Below are 21,876 nucleotides of genomic sequence, written 5' to 3'. Positions count from 1 at the left end.
TAGACATTCGTGGCACTACTTACTGCAGCAACAGACTGGGGCATTGCTGTATGTGCCGATAATGCCTATAGAGTGGGTTCGTTGGCTGGCCCAGCGCAGGGATAGGGGAGTCATTAAAGATCTGCGTGAGCTGAATATTAAGTTCACTGGAGATCTTTTCCAAGATGGGGTTGCAAAGTCCTGGGAACAGGTAGAGGAGGGGGCAGAGGTGGCCACGCAGATGCAGCGATTCCAGTTTTATCGGGTATGGCGTGCAATGCTGGAGCAGTTTGGAGAGGATATGCAGGAGCCTCTTGAAATCCCCGAATTAGCATGTCATTAAATCTAACTCCCCTCGTAAGATAGTCACTAACATCTATAGAATAGCTATGACGCACAGGGTACATGAGTATACAACAGCGCGCCTGGCCTGGCAAAGGGACTTACAGATAACAATAGATGACAGGATGTGGCAGTATTGTTGCACGAACACAAAGCGAATCTCATTACATGGGAAGCATAGGCTTATACATTTTAAATTTCTTAACCAAGTTTACTACACGCCAGATTGGCTATGTAGGTATGGACTGAGGGAAGAGGCGACTTGTGAGCGATGCCGAGCACAGACTGCGGACTTCATACATCTAGCTTGGAACTGCCCGTGTATACCTGCATACTGGGGGTAGGTTTTTAAAGAATTGGGGAGGATAGTGGAGGTGAAACTGGCCCCGGACCCTGAGATAGCTTTGCTGGGGTATTCCAATAAATTGCCCAAAGCAATATGCAGACTTGTGGATATGGGACTGCTACTGGCAAAAAGGGTGGTGGCTCTGTGCTGGAAGAAGGGCCCGGTGCCAACAATTCAAAGGTGGTCACATGATATGCTATACTGCTGTACGCAGACAGAGAATTCTAGCGAATTGCTCCCACCATGCAGCGGACCTAAGAATTTTTGGGGATTGTACAGGACATTTAAACAGAGGGACACCGGGGAGACGAGCGAAGACGGGGGCGCGCGCGCAGGAGAGGCAGCTGCAAGTGACGATAAGGTGGTCGACTGTTAGGTAGATATGTATCGGGAAGTGGTACCACACATTGGGAAAAAGGATTCTTTGGCCCTGGGAAGCACACACGAATAATGAGGGTAGGAGTCAAGGCGGTGTGGGGTGGGGGAGCGCTGACGATACATGGGGTGACACACAGAGTGCCCTTTCATAGCAGTGTAGTGGAGTATGGACCTTGGAGGGCACTACTTTCAGGGACAATAAAAACTCACCAAGGGGAAACATTGTAAATGGAAAAGTGGAATCATGGACACCCGGTTTGGAATGCATAAGAAATGGTGTAAATTGCTGCCTGCCCGACTTGGTTGTTGGCCTAAAAGCTGTGTAACCAAAAAATACTTGGTAATATTTTACATGGGGGAATGTGAAAGTGTGCAGAAGTGTTATGTACTGAAACTTCACAAATAAAATAAAAAAAATGTAAAAAAAAGTATTTTCATACCTGCACGACTGGTTGATAAAAGCCCTATCAGAAACTTCAGCCCAGGTGTCCACTGCGGCATGCATACAGTTGTTCGCCGGACTGGGACTGACTTTAAATATAGAGAAATCGTCCCTTCAACCGTCAAAGAAGATCACGTGTCTGGGGGCGACTCTGGACACCTCTGTGACCAAGGCATTTCCCTCCACAGAGAGGCAACTGGGTCTCATGGCTCTAGCCGAGAAGTTCACAGGGAAAACGTGTTTTTCAGTACGCATGCACAAGTCGCTGCTAGGGACAATGTCCTCTTGCGTACCTCTGATTCCTTTATGCCGACTAAAGATGCGTCCATTACAGGAGAAACTGGATCGCCAATGGCACCAGGTAGAGGGATCCTTCGACGACAAGGTGAAGGTCACCCCGGCTATGGTGCAAGCAGTAGCATGGAGACCAAAAAAGGAACATCTCGGTGGGTCTCTCTTTCCTGACCGAACCAGCTCCATTGGTAATTACCACTGATGCAGCTCTGGAAGGATGGGGAGCATTCCTTCAGGACCTGCAGGTCAGCAGTCGGTGGAAATTGCAAGAACAACAGCTTCACATCAACTTGCTGGAGCTCAGAGCGGTAGGCTTGGCACTACTGGCTTTCCTACCAAGAATTCAGGGAACGTCTGTTCTGGTGAGGACAGACAACACAACCGCGATGCACTATCTCAACAAGCAGGGAGGTACAAGATCACTCTCGCTGTCGTGGGAAGCACAAAAGATATGGAAGTGGGCTGTCCATCACGGAGTATCTCTAAAGGCGGAACACCTTCCAGGAGATCAGAACGTCAAAGCGGACACTCTCAGCTGACTAAAATAGATCTGCCATGAGTGGGAGATCAACCAGGACATATTGCAAAGCATTTTCTTCAAGTGGAGAGTTCCAACAGTGGATCTGTTTGCGACAGCTCAGAACAAAAAAATGGCGGTTCTTCGCAAGTTGGCATCACCAAAGGGGATCTTGGGGGAATGCGTTTTTGATGGCATGGTCAGGCGTCTTTGCCTACGCCTTTCCTCCGATTCCCCTCCTGCCACGTGTTCTCACAGGATAAAGAAGGAACCGTGCAGGAAAATACTAATACTTCTGTGGTGGCCCAGACAACACTAGTTCACGGAGTTGCTCCTGCTGTCGGAGGATCTTCCAATTCGTCTGCAACCAATACCATCACTCTAGACAATGTCCTAGGGAACAAGTGCTTCATCCAGACTCGAAATTGCTGTGCTTAGCAGCCTGGCTCCTGAATACATCGAATTCCACAACCTAGATATTTCGGCAGAATGCAGAGATATTCTAGCAAATGCCAGACTGGAAAGTACAAACAGAACATATAGAATGAAATGGAAGAGAATCTGATTGTGGTGCCAAGAACATAATGTCCATCCTCTAAACTAAGCGGCACATCAAATTATTCGATATATTCTGATGCAGGCAAAATCTGGTTTGGCCCATGCTTCTATTAAAGTACATCTGGCGGCAATTTCTCGATATAGAAGGACTTCCTTGGGTCCATCACTGTGGTCTGAAAGAGTTATCAAGCAGTTCATGAAAGGGTTGTTTCGGACCTTTCCTCCCATAAGACCTCCTCCACCTCTCTGGCAGTTGAACATTGTTCTATCCCAATTTATGAAACAGCCCTTCGAACCAATTCACAGGGCGGACCTAAAATTCTTATCCTGGAAACTAGCTCTTCTTATAGCTCTCACTTCAGCCAGAAGAGTTGGAGAAATACAGTCTCTCACTATACAAGAACCGTTTTTGCAGTTCAGGGAGGACAGGGCTGTCCTCAGGACTAATCCCAAATTTATTCCAAAAATACCACCAGATTTCCATCTTAATGAACCACTGATCCTTAAGAGGTTTTTTCCCCTCAACAGTCAACAACAGTGGAAAAAGCTCTTCATTCATTAGATGTTCAACGCTGCCTGAAATTCTACTTGCAAAGAACAAGGCCTTTCCGCAAGTTTTCCCAACTATTTGTTGCTTATAGTGCCCCCAGGAAGGAGTTTCCCTTTTCAAAAAGGGGAATTTCTCGATGGATTTCAAGTACAATACAATATTGTCATCAGGCGGCGGGAAGCCGTTGGATGCACGTGCTCATGCCCATTCTGCAAGAGCAGTGTCCACCTCCACTGCTTTATTTGTAGGAATACCTATCCAGAATATCTGCAGGGCTGCTACCGGGAAGAGTACTCATACCTTCATTAGATATTACTGCCTTGATGCACATGCAAAGAAGGATGTGGCAGTGGGAGAAGCAGTACAGAGGAACCTTTTCCAGTAACGGTGAGCCCTCTTTACCATCCCTCCTTCCTTTGTTGGTGATATATGCACATTTTGTCGTAATATATTGGGTTAAATGCCATCTGTGAAGATTTCTCTATATGTGTGTGTGTGTGTGTGTATGTATGTATATATATATATATATATATATATATATATATGTTACCTACTGGCGGTCGCCAGTAGGTAGTTATAGTTAGGATCGTTTTCCATAGGTAATCCGCAACATTCTATTGGGAATAACTTTGGCGCCGAATGAGGGATCTGCCTGTAATTTTCCTTAACTTTGCCTCGCTGCGCTCCGCTCCTTCCCTGAAAGTTTCGGGGGAATCCGTCAAGCGGGGGCCGAGATAAAAGGGGGGTCCCAAAACGTGTTTTCCCCATGTTAATTTCCATAGGGCGGTTGGACTCACTTTTAGCCCGAACGGCTGAATGGATTTCCACCAAACTTGGCAAAATTGTAGGGACTGGTACCCCGATGTGCCTTTGCTATGTCTCAAGATATATGCTCCAGTGGTTTTTACGAAAATTAACTTTGAAAAAATATATATTGGGCTACATTGGGCTATATATATGTTAGAGCCCAAATGTAGCCCAATGTAGCCCAAAGATGGCCACCAGAGACAAAGAAAACAAATGTAGCCCAAATATCAGCCAGATGTAGCCCAACTATAGCCCAATGAAAGAATGTCCCAGAGTGTTCTAAAGAACAACTAGAGCGCTAACAGTCTTACTTATGACAAAAGTATGGCACACCTGAAGTCATCTTGATTGGAATAAAGTGTTAACACTTAAAACATTTAATTTGCAAAGGAACAAAATGAGGGGGTTCATTTTGCCATAGAAATTATGATTAGTGCTGAAGAAAGAAAAATTAGGGCACATTTTGAGTGACTTCTCAAATCCTCTTATATTTCATTAAAAAAATTCTGATATGCAGTCTCCCAAGATGGCCACCAGAGACAAAAGAGCCCAAATGTAGCCCAAATATCAGCCAGATGTAGCCCAACTATAGCCCAATGACAGAATGTCCCAGAGTGTTCTAAAGAACAACTAGAACGCTAACAGTCTTACTTATGACAAAAGTATGGCACACCTGAAGTCATCTTGATTGGAATAAAGTGGTAACACTTAATACATTTAATTTGAAAAGGAACAAAGTGAGGGGTTTCATTTTGCCATAGAAATTTTAAATATATATATATATATATATATATATTCACTGAAAAAACCATAGGTTTCACACCAGTTATAGTTAGAAATTAGCATTTAAAAAACTATTAAATTCACTGAAAAAACCATAGGTTTCACACCAGTTATAGTTAGGTGGAAATTTTACTCACATAAAACCATTGAAATTCCCACGTTATAGTTAGTTGGACTCACTATAACTTGCGCGTGCAATGCACTGCTGATGACGTCACATATTACATCACTCATGACATGGTCAGTGACATCACTCATGACATCACTGATGACATCTCAAATGACATCACTGATGACATCATCCAGTGAATGTGTATCTTTCTGAAAAATAAATATTTTTTATATATGTATATATAAAGGTTGATGGAAGAATAAATGGGTAAATAAATGTCTAAATGGATGTTTTTTTGTGTAAAATTGATTGGTTAACTGACTTATTAAATGTATCTTAGTGAATACATATATTAGCGAGTAATGTTTAAATATTTAAATATCTGTATCTGTGTCTCACTTTGTGTATAAGTGGCTGCATGGGTTGGTGAGTAGCTACATGAGTGTGTATATGGGTTATTAGTTGTTTTTTTGAGTATCAGTGTCTGTATGGTTCGGTGGGGGATATTACTTAGAGCACAGATGCATGAATGAGTGACTCACTATTTGTATGTATTTTGAAGACAGCATGTGTGCAAGACTGTATGGGTGGATGATTGTGTGTATGGGTGGGTTAGTGAGTATGTGTTTTTAGAATTGATTGTTTAAGAGAGTAAATATGTTTCCGTTTCTGTAGAAGTATGTGTAGTGGAGTGTATATAGCAGTATAATCAAGTAAATGTTTTTTTGATAGTTTATTTGCATGTGTGAATTTGTGTGTGAGTAACTATATGGATGAGTATTAGTGTGTAACAGGATGTATAGGTGTATGAGTACATATGATGAGTAAGTACATGCATGAGTGACTATATAGATCTGTTGGTGAATGAGTGGATGTGTATGTAGATGTTGGAATTACCTAATAAGTTGTTGTAATTGGTATTGGTTTCTCCTTTTTTAAGAAAATGTTAGTTTCTATTTTTGAATGTGTGTGTCAAAGGTTATTTTATGCTGATAGGAGGTCTGCTACTTTGTCACAAGGATGTTGTCATCAGTGATGTCATTTGAGATGTCATCAGTGATGTCATGAGTGATGTCACTGACCATGTCATTAGTGATGTAATATGTGACGTCATCAGCAGTGCATTGCACGCGCAAGTTATAGTGAGTCCAACTAACTAACGTGGGAATTTCAATGGTTTTATGCGAGTAAACTTTCCACCTAACTATAACTGGTGTGAAACCTATGGTTTTTTCAGTGAAAATATATATATATATATATATATATATATATATATATATATACGCACACGCACACACACACACACACACTGCTATTATCAGATTACATATGTTGCCTAATTCGAGATCTTGGGTGACAAAAAATGTGCTATGATGTACTGCTCGCTATCCTGATTCAGGCATGTGAATCTATGAAAGCTCCAATACTGGAGTAAGAAAACAAGTTACTTACCTGTAACTGTAGTTCTCCAGTATTGGAAGCTTTCATAGATTCACATGCAACCCACCCTCCTCCCCTGAGAGGCTCACCTCGGATTTAGCACAAAAGGTGTTTATGGCACAAGTGCATGAAAATCTGAGGGGCAAAAGGTTCTCTCAGGAGTGTTCTAGAGGGTGAGGAGCTCTGATTGGTTCAGGGACAAGTTTGGTCTCTTACATACGAAGGTTATGGGTTGCAAAAGGGAAATGGGCCTAGGCCTCTTTTCAGTTTGCTATACTAGTAAGCTTTTTTGTTTTTTGTGTGCATGGGGCCTGACTCACCAAGACACACTGGTACTAGTACTCACCAGTACAGGGACCCCTTCCCATCACTGGAGGTTATTGAACATAGTGCAACGGAACATAGGAACATAGTGCAACGGAAATTGGGCTGGGGGAAGTCAGTAATGCATGTTTTTTTTTGGCCACAATCACTGGTTACTATATGAAACCGTAAAACTCTAATAAGCCGCTGTACACCACCAAGGCAGGAATTCTAATTTCGTTAAGGGCATCTAAACTATTCAAATTTCCTACCCGTGCACCCGATCCTCATAATTTTAGAGAACATCACATCATTTCAGAGACATTTTGGTTCTTTTTAAGTGTAAAGGTTAACACGAGTGCACGGAAATGCTGGCTAGTCAAGTGACCATTCTCTTCCCCAGTGCCTCACATGATGCCAGCTGCAGACTTAGCACAGTTAAAAGGTGCGATTTCTCCTTTTGAGAGAAATTGGGCTGGGCCGACACTCTGACTATGGCTACCCCGCTATGGGCTTCCGAAAGACTTGGTAACTTGAGCTGCAACAAAGGGTTCCTCAACTGGGACTTGATCGGGATCTCCCATATAAAAGATTTATGGGGTTCAGGGGGTGTTGTGTCCTTTGCCTCACTCCAACATACAAATGCTCTATATGGCGCCGAGATTTGGGGGCCTTATTCAAACAGAACATTTGATACTGATGAGAATACGTTCTGTAGGCGCCTACTGAGATTACCAGCAAGAACACCCTTAATCCCCGTTTTTCTAGATATTAACCTAAAACGTACAGACCACTTGTGCTGGTTGAGGCCATTGCTCTATTGGGTAAGATTATGGTCCACCCCGGAACTTGCAGATATAGAGCTGGATTAATGGAAATTATGGAATTGGACACTTTTAACTCGATCAAGTGGCTGAGACACATATCCATATGGCTTACAAAAATAGGTCTATCACACTTCTGGAAAAATCCAACCACCTTGCAAACCAACTGTAAAGATCAGGTAAAAACTGCTTATTGGTATTATATGAATAACAATGTATATGAACGTGCCACTGGTTCATTAACACTCAAATTTTTGCAATTTAAGGACATCCCTATATTTGAACAATTCATGGACGAAGTTGAACCACCTTTGGCTAAAACCATATATCTTCAATATAGATATGGGGTTTTACAAATAAATGCAAATACTTGCCGGTGGGGAGACCCATATTGTGAATTGAAACAAAACGAAGACGAGGCACACATTCTATTCTTTTGCCCATTATATAAATCACAACGTATGAAATGGATTAAACCTCTTTGTAAAAATTTGGGCATATGTTCATACAAAGAGGCTGAAAGATTACTTAGATCTTCGACTGTTCGGTTGATAACCTTTGGAGTTAGTCGGTACCTCCTTAGTGTCTGCTTGATTAGGAAAAAATATGGACTAAAAACATAGATTATAGCACTTTTAATCACTGGCATTTTAATTATTTAAATGATGTAAATAGTTGTTTTTATTATTAGGTCTTGTAAATTAAATATAAACTGGAAGAAACCCTGTTTATCATGGATGGTGAAAAAAGTAATGTATCCCCACGCAAACTGGAAATAACTTGTGATTTTGTCCGGGGAATTGACACATGTACATACTGAATTTTTTAAAGATGATATTTGTTTTAAAAAAAATTATGTTTATAAATGTATTTTTTATGTGTTGGCTTTATGGCAAAAAATGTCGAATAAAAGCTTTACAACAACAAATGAGCTTGCACAAACAGAACACTACCGTTATCTACAGGTCCGGCACTCCCTCCAATCCAACATTCCCGAAGGGACTCTTCCCCCAGCCTCATCCCTCTTGGAGGACAGATTACTGGATGGCCACCTCCCCGAACACGCCATCTCCCTTACATATAAAAAAAATATTAACAACTCCCCAGATCTATTGCAATCCCTTAAAAGAAAGTGGGAGTCTGATGGGTTGGAAATAGACGAGGAGGAGTGGAAAAGTGCGCTAGGGAAGTGGCCATATCAGCTAGACTTCGCTTGATTCTGCTCAAAATTCTTCATCGAGTCTACATTTCAGGGACTAGACTGCAATTGATGGGCCGCAGTGCGGATGGGCTTTGCTGGAGGGCATGTGGAGAGATAGGGACATTCTTCCATATTATATGGGAGTGCCCATTGCTCCAGGTTTATTGGCGACGGATACACCAGTGCATGCGAGAGGTGTGCGAGGTGGAACTGCGGGTTGAGGCAAAGAGGTGTCTACTAAATATATGGGATCCCACTGATCTGTCAACCCGTGGGAGGAACTGGGCCACACTGGGCTTTGCAATCGCAAAAAGGAACATTGCTAGGCTGTGGGGGGCTGCGGGGCCTCCTAAACTTGGTCCCTGGAAAACGGACATGGACTGGTGCATGCTGCAGGAGAAGACAGTTTATGTGGCATGGGGATGCCCACAGAAATGGGTGGGTATCTGGTCCAACTGGAATGAGTATAGGGGTCATATTTGCGAACCCCCCAGACTACCCGGGCTGACGAACCAACCATGTTGATGAATGTATAATGCTAAACTGTAATGAGTAATATCAAAAGTACACAACCATTTTCTTTTGATTGACTTTCCTAAGGTACAATTGTAAGTCTTGAACTGTATGATTGTGACGATCACCACTGTTTCTTGCAAAATTAATAAAAAATTGTTTAAATTTTTTTTTATGCCACAGCCTATTCTTTGGTGCACCTACATTCATCTTATGCAAAATGCAACTAAGACTTCTTTTCCACCTTCACCCAAGAGAACTAATGACTCCAGACTTGATTTACTGGCTACCAATATCTAGATTGCCAATGATCAAGGCACTCTGCTTTGTCCACAGGACCTCCCAAGGAAAAGGTCTGATATGCCTGCAATACAAACAAAACAAGGCCTTGCACTCCAGGCTTACACCACTTGTTATACCACTTTATCGTAAAAAAATCTGTAGGAGGCACTGCTTTCTCAGTACACCAAGCTCTGCAACTCGCTGCAAGCTTGCATTCAAAGCATCCAGGAGCATGTACACTCCAGAAGAGAGTTGACAACATGGTTATTTCAAAGCTAACGTCACCACCCCACATCCCGGTGACAGAACACAAACAAACAGTCACGCCTGGAAGCTCAGTCGTTGGCTTACAACCAACATATTGGAAACAACCCAACCAGCAAACAACTTTTTATATGCTGGTAAGCTATGACGGGCTGACCTGTGGTTCGCCGGGGTAATATTTAGTTATTCAATTTCATATATAACTTTTCTGGCCCACACTAATACTAATACTATAACACTAAGCGGTTGGCAGCCAACTATAACTTACACCTCTTGAATTCACTTAAGCCATATCTGGTATGGGGTGTCCATCGCCAGTACTGTGTAACTAATGAACCAGCCATAATCAAATGAACAGGCCTGGAACAACCAAAGAGATCTATCAGACACTGCTAGTCAATCTGAGGGCTATAATCTAACCCACCACTGCTGGTCTCAAATATCACTGTGACTGCTAACACTATGACTGCTAAAACTATGATTGCTTCAGTACTTCTCACAATGACACTCAGATATGGGATGATTGCAACAATGCCCATCCCAGCAGATCTCACCACTTTTGTCTTTTCTCAACGGTGCCAACTCAGGGCAATAACTATAAACAAAATTTCATATTAGAGAGCCCAATGTAGTAACCAGTTTAGCAGATTATAATCACAAGAAATATCATTAAGTTACCTGCAGAGCTGTTCAAAGTTGACAGTGTGTTGAAAAACGTAAAAAGCTCATCTGTCTCACATCTCATCATCAACCATACTGGTATAGACTACATCTCATAACCGCACCTTGGTGGTCTTCACCCATGCCATGTAAACCCTTCCCCATAGGATCACAAACAAATATAACACCCTTCCATCTACATACTCTACATTGCGTAGCTTGCTGCCCTTATAGGTAAGTGCTTCAGTGCCCCATTTAGGGGTAATTAGCCCTATATAAATGCCTTAATACAGTACAATCTGACCCTTCTTATCGCCCACCGCCATTTCCCCTTTATTGATGCGTCCTCCGCTTCCATGTCTCAACACCACTCCACTCAGTGCCGTAATGATCTCTCTTGTACTCCAGGTAAGACCGAGCTACTCAACCTGGCCATCTGGATTCTCTTTGTGTAGGGCACACCTGCTCTGCCATCTTCACCTGAGCTACATGGGTGCTACCTTATAGCCTGCCTTCAGAACAGTCCAGCCTCCAATTTCCACATTCTGCAACTGTTTTGCAACCAGCAAATGGGCCGCATCAGCCAGTGCAACCGAGTGCCACCATCCACCTACTGCGATCCTGCCACTAGCATCTGATATACTGAAGGCGGGGGCCGCTCAATGAACATTGCCTTCTCTGGGCTTGGTCAGCAGTGGTGTAAAACAATATTATATTGTGCATATGCTGCCTTGTGTGTTATTGTGGCTTGACCAGATCTATAACGTTTTTTGCTGAAATCATGCCTTTGCAGCACTTCTAATTACGTTGATTACACCTCTGGAATGCCTTGTCAAAATCTAATATAATTGCTACAGCCATCTCTTTTATTTGCGTTTGTTCTCTGCATAAAAAGGCAAAAGAGAAGATTATCAGTCACTAATCTGCCTTTAACAAACACATATGGATTGTGTGTTGCAGATGAGAAATTATTGTTGCGTAGAGCAATGCTGCATACATTTTTCAGTCATTCGATAGTGAAACAAGTCTATAATTTGTCGCTATGTTACTAATTGGTCGGGTCAAATTGTTTTGTGAAGAAGTTATAAACTTTAAACCTATATTACATGTTTTCTAGCTTTAAAAAGAGTGTGTAGTTGTGGAGTCAGTTTTACTGTAAAAGTAAAGGTGTTGTCAGACAGTGAATTCTTGTGGGTTTTTCCAAAACCACTTTTGTCCTCTTAACTTTAGGTTTTACAGTTGTCTAAAAATGGTCTGACACTTCCTCTAGGATTAGCTGTTTTGCTGCCATATTAGCTTCTTAGGATACTGTGTGCTAATATGTTTGGTATTTGATTTGTGTTTATTGTAGTCCTACCTTTTTCTTCTTTTATTGCTTCAATTCTCATTCGCTATTTGTTATGTCTGAGTTAATTCATAAGTCACCTCATTTATTTCCTTCTTGAACAACCTTTACTTTTTTAGGGTGGGGGGGAGGTGAGTGGGGCAGCTTGTTGCCCTCATCTTTAGATTAGTATATTGTTATATTCACATGGACGGTATGTTTTGAGATTAAGACATGGCCTATTCTTGTGTAGGTAAGTGTCGACTGAAGGAAAATGTGCTCTCTCTGCTTTAAATAATGTCAATATCACAGTTCCATTAATTAGTGTTTTTTAATTTTTTTAATTGTATTTCTCTGTGATTATTCATTTTTGTGGGTGCAACCTAAATGAAGCTTGATGGTCTTAAACTGAGTCTACCAGCCCCGCCCATTATTAGGTGTGTGTGTTTTTTTAATAGTGAAGCTATGTATTTGACCATGTCGGTCCAAAATTACAGCTCTTTAGGTTTCTGAATCCAAGCTCTAAGCTATATTTCTAAATAAATCTTGTCAATTACATCAGTTATCATGCCTTTTGTTTTGTTTTTCCATTTGCAGAAAATGCTGACTTGTTAACACTTTGCCTTACACCTCTTGATATACTTGCCACTTAATTGCGTCTCTAATATACGGTTAATAACATAATTTAGACCTGCCTTATAATCTAGTCTTTCTTTCATTTTTATTGTGTAACTTTGTCCCTTGCCATCAGTGAACACGTTATATCATTATTGATGGTAAGAAATGTGTTGAATCATTAAGGGGCTTCCTCATGGTGTTCTGTCTTGCTTGCCTCTAACTGTCTTGAATTGGTACATACATTGTGAATTTTATAAATGAGTTTGCCTCAACAGCAATAGTGGTTAAGACAAAGTTAAACAGTGTGCTTCTAATGCTAATGTGTATGTTCTTGTTTTAGAATGGAGTGTACTGTATGTCGTCATTGCCTCATTCGTCATTTTAGTCACTCTTGGAATACTGTCATGGGCTGTGGTCTGCTGTTGTAAGCGGTAAGTAGAGAATACCCTCCTGCCATCTCACATGATTTTTATACGTTTACCTTTAGCTGCCAGGTAATGCTGCTGGGGAACCAGCTGCACATTGTATATTAAATCCTGCGCATTGTGCTAGAAAGGGGTATATTTTGCGGGCTTAGTAGAATTTGTGTTGCAGAGTAGGCAGTTAAATGATGGATTACTTTGGCCTGGTTTGTGGGACGCTGATAACTTCGGAGGGTTTAGGAGTGGTTTCTGCATCAGATTATGTATTTCTGGGTTTTTCTGAATATTGTGCTGTTCTGTAATGAATCCAGAGAGGATCCTAATTGTAACCTTGTTTTGTTTTTATGATCTTCTTAAATAAAATATCCAAACTCTTAAAAGGTTCATACCAAGGCTATTCAGTTTTCACACATCCATTGCTGTTTTGGCGAGATAAGTAGAGGCATACAACAGCTCGTCAGCCATAACCGCTACTTTGCTAACATATGAAATGCAGTTTGTATTTCTATGTCCCTCACTGTTACATATGTCTTTTTATCCAGACGGAAAGGAAAGTTGAAGAGGAAAAGCAAATACAAAATGCTGGATGCCACAGATGACCAGGAAAGCCTCGAACTGAAGCCGAACAGCAAAGGAGGTAATTGCTCTGCTGTACTTGTGACAGGGAAAGTGCAGATTGGTGCTTGGTTACCCTTAACCTTCTGACCTTTCATGAAAACCCACCAAAGTTCCAGGTAACAGCGGAGGTAAGGTGTCAATAGGCCATGGGGAAAACTAGGCAAACCACGAGGTGGGAGACGCTGAGAGGCAGTGAGGCTCTGTCTGACCTGAAATTGCCTACTCCAGTCCTACCTGCTTTTCAGAGACTCTTATTCATCACAGTCTTCCATGCTGATGAACAGTCATATGAGGAGCCAGCATGATGAATATTAAACGTTGTAGGAGGTTAAACACCCACTGGGGTTACTGTCCAAACTGAGATCGAGTGCAAAACCCAATGCCCGCACTTAAATATTTACCGAGCTTGTGCTTTTTTGTGAATACTTCAATCCTTATAAATGGGTTGGCAAGAAAACCGCTAAAACAAATTCTCTTTTAATTGTCCAAGTACATTTTGTTCAAATGTGTCATCTTCCAATGAACATTAAATTGCCCTTGACTGTAATGATGATACTTTGATGGCTGTGCTGTTTTATGTAGACTTTTGTAATTCAAACATTTGAATGATGGAATAGTAACTGAAATTAAAGATGTTCTACCGTTTTTGTGGAAACACACCCCAATGCTTTGTCCATTTGACTCCTGAAATGTGAGCTATGCAATGAAAAACATGAAGAAACACAAGTATAATTGCAGCTTACCACATAATGCTTCTTACAACATTTTTGCAATCTTAAAATGAGCTTATTATTCCCCCAGCCAATTTTTTAGAACTTTGTCTTCTTTTTATATTGTGGGACTGGTAGTAAGTATAAAATGTAACACCAATATCTGTACAGCCTGCAAGATACAGATTCAAATTTTAGCAGATGCCTTTGCAGCAGATGATAATAACCATGTTCTGCATCATAGGATCTTCATTGATAATCATAAATATAAGAATAATTCCCAGCTGCGTTTGTGGACCCCAGAACACTTAAAATGCACATTTGTTCATATGATAGTTGTATGTTCATATTAGGGGAAGCACCCTTCAAAAGTCTACCCAAGGCAAGGTGTTTTCCAAAATGTAAACTGTAAGATGCTCAGAAGAGTACATTTAAAATTACATTGCGAAACATGCAAAGACTGTATCATTGAAGGAAGAAGAGTTTTATAGGCTTTAATTATGACACTGTGGGGAAAGGTACTGCTGTGCCTTTAAGAGACCAAGAACTTCCACTACTCATGATGTACATCACTGGCAGTTGCCTTCCTCAGGCAGTTCTTTTTTAGTGACTAATGAACGAAGGTTCCTAGCAAATCTTAGGGTATTCACACCTGTTTTTCTGATGTCAGAAATCACTTTTTTTTTCTCTTTTACTCAATGTCTTCACATAACGTCTTCTGGGTAAACCTGTTTTTCTGAAGATTTTTCTGCCAAAATGTCTTCACTTTTTGTTGAAAAGGCAGCCTCAGATCCACACAGAATGTGTGGTGTGTCTGCCATCCACCCATTGAACCAAGGAATGCGAATTCTGCCTAAATATGTCCAAAAGGGCATTTAAAGACCGAAAAGGCATTAGGCTCCGGGAAAACCTTGAAAAAATCATAGTGAAATAAGAGAAGATGAAGTGCAGGGTTTGGGAGTCATCCAGCCAGCCACCCCCGAAGATGCCAACACCTCAAAAAGACTTCCTTCAATGAAGATCTGAGAAGAAGAACTGACAGGAAGCACCATCACATCATTGTAGATGTTGCTCATGTACAGCTTCAAAGATGTTGAAAAACCTCAGCACCTACTTGTTCACTTTCTAGGGAAGGATCATTGTCGGAGAGGCTGTACAGGTTAGTGACACAACTGGCTCAACATCGGCTTCAATAGTTTCAACAGCTCTTGAAGCCGATAGGCCTAGCTTCAAAGACAGATCCATCACCATCGAGATAGACTTCAGAGAGGCATAGATCTCTGTCAATGCCTCCATTGATGGTGACAAAGCACTACTCCACTTCAAGACAATCACTGTCGACTTCAAAGAGGCACAGATCAGCAACAATAGGTTCACTGATGGCGAAAAAAATCCCCGGTCAACGTCAAGACTACCTGCTTCGAGGCACTCCATGAATATTTATGTCTCCTTCACCATCCGTTTAATAAATTCATCCCTTTCCATTCACCAAGATTGCACTTTCTTATCTCTATTTAGGACTACTCCAAAAAAGAAACAGACTTTCCGAAGAGGACACTGCACATCCACTAGGAGCCTAATGTTACCTGATTTCATTAAGGACCCATTGCAAACACTGTTGGCCCCTCTTGATTTACCTCCTTGGTAACCACGTACAACACCATTTCCAGAATTGCCACCATTAATATGAAAACCAAAAAAGGGGTCAAGCAGAAAATGTCACCACTGGGTAGCAGACCTGTTGCTCATATAACTGTTTCTCCACAACCAGAGGAGATACTAATCCTGCCATATAGGAGTCCTTGTACTCCTGAGAAACGTAGAAGGAGGAGGTCCCCATCAAGATCTAAGTCACCCTCATCTATTGGCAGATCATACTCGAAGATAAATTCCTACTACTGTTCACTGTGATAGGTATCACTCCAAGGCTCCACAAGAAATGCAGGCAACCACAACAGGTTCCTGAATTCCTGAAATGTGAGCCTAAGTCAGACTCCGTTATTGTCAACTTGTTCTGAAAGCGTGAGGCACCATTGCTCCTCTCAAAAGAGAGCAAAAGAATAGATATAACAGGGAGAAAACGTGCAGCACCACAGCTATGGCACTACAAAAATGTGAGTGCCACAGACCTCCTTGGCCGTATCTCAGGAAAATCTGTGAAGGAATTAGATCCTTCATAGATGACCTTCCAAGCATAGACAAAAAGATTTTGAAGAGCTGATAAACAAAAGCTCCTTAATGTTTAACCAGGTTATAAGGACGGCTGGTGATAGGGTACAATTAGCTGCTACAAACTATTGCCTTGGAGTATCACTCCGTAGATCATCCTGGTTAAGATTACCCGCCTTGAGACTAGATACACATCAAAAAATTATCAACCTATCCTTCTCTGGCACCAAGTTATTTGGAAATGACGCAGAGGAAGAAATGAGTTGAATGGAAAATGAAGCGGAGACCCTTAAGACTGTTGGGCTGGAGCAAAGAAAACACTTTTTGAAGAGTAGAAGTCAAAGGACATGAGATATTACCCTGGTAGGGTTCAATCCCCTTGCTGGCAATATCAACCACAACAGTAAGAGAAATTAAAGAGGTAGCCTTACAGCGGGAAGACATTTTAACAAAAATCAACAATTACAGTACAATCTAATTCTGGCTAAAGGTACTCTTCCGGGAACAGATATACACTCCTACATTCACCACACCAGTGGGGGGGAGTGGTATAGCTGGTCACTTGGCAGAGTTTAGTCTCATAGCATTGAATATGTGGGTGCTAACCATAGGAAGCTAAAGTTACTACTTAGGGTTAAAGTCCATAAAACTGCAGCAGAACTGGTACCATCTTAGCACAAAAATCAGGGAATATACTTAAGATATTTCTATTTCGTAGACACAAAAATTTACCTTTGTAAACAAATATTTAAAAACAGAACGTAACCACTTCATCAAGTTTTTCATCAGCTAGAAAAGAAAGATTGGATGTATGCAAAAGATCTTCAAGACGCATACCTCCACTGTCCAGGAGCAAAATATCACACAGGATTTGAAGTTTGTGGAAGCTGGTCTACCTTTCAATGCTCAGTCCTTCCATTCTGCCTCTTTCAGCTCCTCGCACATTCTCAAAGTTCATGGCGGTTGTGACAGTACATTTGAGAAAGAAGGGCATATTCGTCTACCCTATTTGGATAATTGGCTTATCAAGTCTCACAATTGCATCAAAGTGATACAAGATTTTTGGAAAACTGTCTTCCTTCTGAGAAGACTCTCTCACCAGATAAACATGCAGACATTAATAGTGTCACTAGTGCAACACTTAGCTTAGGGCCACAGTGGAAACCAACAAAGGGAGGAAAGACTGTTAGCAATGAATAACAAATGCTATCAATTACTAAACCATGACAAATCCACAGCTCATCAAATATAATCAATCCTAGACTCCATTGCTTCATGTTTCTCTGTTGCCCCAAATACCAGATGTATTATAGAAATGATCAGGGGTATCAGAAACAAGACAACAGAGACGACATACTACATCTGACTGTAACAGCAAGACTGTCTCTTATGTGGTGCTGCAGATGGACACATTTTTTCAAGGTTTTCTTTATCAACAAAATATACAACCAAAATCTATTGTATCTGTAGTAGTTTGGAGGGGCCTGTGCTTATGTTATTCCTTGTATCTCCATGTTGTAGTTTATACTACTGGTCTACCTCATGACCTGTTTGGGGTTTTTGGGTTTTTTTCTTTCACAAGCCTGGGTGATACTGAGTAATAGTCTAATGGCATTTGATGGCACTGTGGGTACCGTGATTAGACCCCAACGAACAAGTACAGTCAATGTACTATGTCCATGTGTTGCATTGAATTATATTATTGTGAAAATGCAATAAAATGGTTAACAAAAAAGAAATCTGTAGTAGTTTGGAGAGCCCATCTAGAGGAATTGTCTGTCAGTGAACCGAGAAAGAAAGCTGATATCCCATCAGTTATATAGGATTACTGGCAGTCCATCTGGCCCTCAAAGCTTTTCTGCCATCACTACAATCAAAAAGTATCATGATCCAGACAGACCGCTTCATTACGATACACTACATGAAACAAGCTAAGCAGATTGGCGTAATATCAAGGACTGTGTCACTGGAAGCACAAGCAATTTGGCGCTGGGCGTTAGAGAAGTCTGACACTGAAGGCAGTACACATCCTGGAAATGCAAAACCAACAGGTAGAGTTTCTTAGATAACAAAAACAGCCACTATTGGATTTTAGACAACACAACCATGCAAAACCTATTTGCACTTTGGAAACCTCTTCTCTGATCCTATTCACTACAGCTCATAAAAGGAAATGCAGCAACTTTGGGTCTATAGCTCCAGAATCAAGGTCACTGGGAAATGCTCTTTAAAAAAAATCTTTTTATTAGAACAGAGCAGAAATGACAACCTTACATTGGCGAGAATATAGTGATAACCAAACATTATTACAGCCCAATACGGGGTATATCTCTGCCCTGCTCAAAGCTTGCATCAATTAAACATCTCCTTGCTGCAGAATGCCATCATGGGGAAATGCTCTTTGATGTCTGTTTTCCTACCAATTCTACTCATCCAAAAAGTGCTTTTAAATTGGGCAAAACTCAATAAATAATTCTTCTAATCACACTTTACTGGCCAATACATTGGTTTTACTCTGATAGCCTTCAGATGGCCATCAGATCCTTTCAAGAGACTACCATGCAAACAAAAAGCTACTCTCCAGATCTTGGGGGCAAATTCAACATCCAACTATAAAATCATTGAATTTGGCAGCATGGCTATTGACATCAGAAAGGACAGGCACTTAAATCTCCCACCTGCTTGTGTGGCGATTCTGAAGACAAAACACCCTTAAAGAAGGACTTGTTATAAAATGAAGTGAAATAGATTCTGCATATGGTGTATCAATATATATGTATGTACGTACATGCTATTTCTATAGCGCAAACCTAGCCAAAAGTCAGCTGAGTGATGTAAATGGTCAAAGACTAGCATTAAGTCAATGAGTAAGGGGAGGGAGAGGAGGCTGGTTGTGGATGGTTAAAACATTGTGATTGTGTTCTCTAAAAAAGTGAGTCTTCAACTCTTTACTTAAGTGGAGTAATGTTGGGGCAGGCCAAATGGCTAGGGGGAGTTGTTCCAGATCCTAGGTGTAGATGGAAAAGGCTTGCTGTTTTGTTTTTCTTTTTTACACTTCCTAATCCTGGCTGAGGGTGTGCCGAGATCCACTAGACATGGTGATTTTCTGTACAAGATGAGCAGGGATGCTTGTTGTGATAGCTTTGTAAATGATGCAGCTGGTTTGAAGATGGTGGAGGCCGGAAATGGGTGCCAATAAAGTTCCATAAGGATGGGGGTGATGTGATCATATTTCTTCAGGCCATGAGTGAGACATGCTGTAGCAGGTAGTATGCCGCTAAGAGATGCCAGTGTGGAGTCTGGGAGACCAGTTGAGTATGGCACTAATACCATCCAAATGTGAGAGTACAAGGGCTTGAACAGCACTTCAAATGTGACTCTCTGGAAAAAATTGTTTGACTTTCTTGAAGAAGACCAAGCTTGTACCAGCAGTCTTTGTTGTAAGTGCAAACTTGTTCTTTGAGGGTACGGTTGATGTCCAGGGTGTAAATCCAAGTGACTTGGCATTCAATGAAAGTTGAGGTTCGAAGTTGAAAAGCTCCATGTCACGAAGGCCAATTTTGTACTGTATCTTTTGTATTGTTGTTGGAAAATAATAGGAATTCAGTCTGGATTGAGTTGGGTTAAGCTTAAGGTAGGTGCTGGGCTTCCAGCTCTGGAAGATGTGCAAGCAGTGTCTGAGGCTGATGAGACTTTCAAATAGAGTTGGGTGTATTCAGCATATTGGTGAATCTTCATGCTGTTATCTGTGAGTGGAGCATATGCAGTTTCATGAAAAGGCTGAAGATGACAGGAGACTGTATGGGGCCCTGGAGGACATCACAGGCGATAGGAATCTTTTTGTCAACTGGTGGTGCACAATAATGGTCATGATATGATTTCATGACATGAGGTTGTCATCATTCTTTATCTCTTACACCCAGTCGATATTTAAGTTTCCCTCCATAAAAGTGCATCTAGCGACATTCACAGTTGATAGGAAAGCTCCAAACCAGTTTTCTTTTTCAAGATCCCTGTGAACTGCTTTTTTTATAGCATTTGCATCTGCTAAGAGAGTAGGTGGCATTTCAAGCGTTGTCAGCGTTAGAGGAATGTACCATGTTTCATGCAGAATAATCAAATAGGAACATACATCCTTCCTGCTGAATGTATTTCTGAATTTCATATTGATAAGTCAATAAAATTAGCTGTATATTTTCCCAATCCATCCAGAGTACTCAGTTTTTACTTGGATCAAGCTAAAACAATTAGGAAATCTAACCAACTGTTTCTTAATTACGGACATATCTGATAAGGCTTAGCCACGTCTAAGCAATCCATTTCTTGAAGGATTTTACTTTGCATGTGCTTATTCTGCCAGGTAGCTCAAAAATGCTTCCTAGTTGACCCGAAATCAGATTCAAATAGAGGGAAAGTAGCAATACCAACATGGCTTAGAAATGTTCTCCTAACAGATTTCTGCCACTTAGGAATCAATAAACTCTTTCACAAAGCACTACAGCTTAGATTGAAATAAACAGGCTGATGATAAAGTACTTCAAGCCACCCTAAAAAATCTGTTTGGTTAAGGATGACTTACACTAGAAGCCGCCTTAATGTCCTCTTCAGAAATTTATTTTGTATGCCCAGAAGCTGCATAGTACAATTATATAAAACTTATAAATAAAAATAAAATAAATAAAATAGTTCATTGCTCCTCTGTTCTAATGTTTATGGTTAACAGTGAAGATCCTACGAAGCAGAGGGAATGGTTACTTACTTGTTGTCCTGTTTCTGCACCATAGGAATCTTCATTGAGGTCATAAATTACCCATCCACTTTCCTGGCTTGGTTATATTTGGATGCACCTTTGGGATTTTACTCATAGTTTCCTTACTGTAAAAAAAGGGGGGGGGGCTGCCGGATGGTGGCAACTACCAGTGAGGTGTATCATGGGTAGTGGAAGCTCCTTGATTCTTTTTAAAGGTACAGCTGATTACTCCGTATCTTCAGAATACAAGCCAGTAAGGCTACCTTTTTTACCTCAATGATAGACAGTCTTTGCATGTTTTTTTTCCATTTCAGATGATAGTTCCAATGGAACTCTTTTCAGCATCTTGCCTTCTACATTTTGGCACAAATAACTTGCCTTCGAAGGTCTTTTGATGGGTGCTTAATGTAAACATGGTCACCCTGTATACACTGCTATATGAACCGATATGGATTTAAACTGTTCTGGAATTCATGCATACAGGGTGGGATTATCCTAATGCTTATGACGTCAAATGAAAATTCCTACAATACTGAACCAGGACTTAAACCATTTCTTAAACAGTATTGTAGCTTTCATAGATTCGCTCGGTAGACACTATTTTGTAGCAGTGTACAATAAAGCATGTGGTAACATTGAAATAGCTATTTGACTATATGTACTCTGGCCG

At 41.0% G+C, this 21,876-nt stretch overlaps 1 protein-coding gene across 4 annotated transcripts in view; it reads left to right on the top strand.

Moving 5' to 3' along the window:
* KIAA0319L (KIAA0319 like) overlaps positions 1-21,876 on the top strand; it is a 907,721-nt gene that overhangs the window by 835,797 nt on the left and 50,048 nt on the right. For all 4 annotated transcript variants that reach the window (XM_078681143.1, XM_078681142.1, XM_078681144.1 and 1 more), the window contains 2 exons: positions 12,878-12,968; positions 13,502-13,596. In XM_078681143.1, coding sequence (XP_078537269.1) covers positions 12,878-12,968; positions 13,502-13,596 — 186 coding nt within the window. The remainder of the gene's footprint in view (positions 1-12,877; positions 12,969-13,501; positions 13,597-21,876) is intronic.

Source organism: Lissotriton helveticus, chromosome 3_1 (genome assembly GCF_964261635.1).
Source record: "Lissotriton helveticus chromosome 3_1, aLisHel1.1, whole genome shotgun sequence".
NCBI classification, from domain to species: Eukaryota; Metazoa; Chordata; class Amphibia; order Caudata; family Salamandridae; genus Lissotriton; species Lissotriton helveticus.
This window is presented reverse-complemented; position numbering and strand designations above follow the sequence as displayed.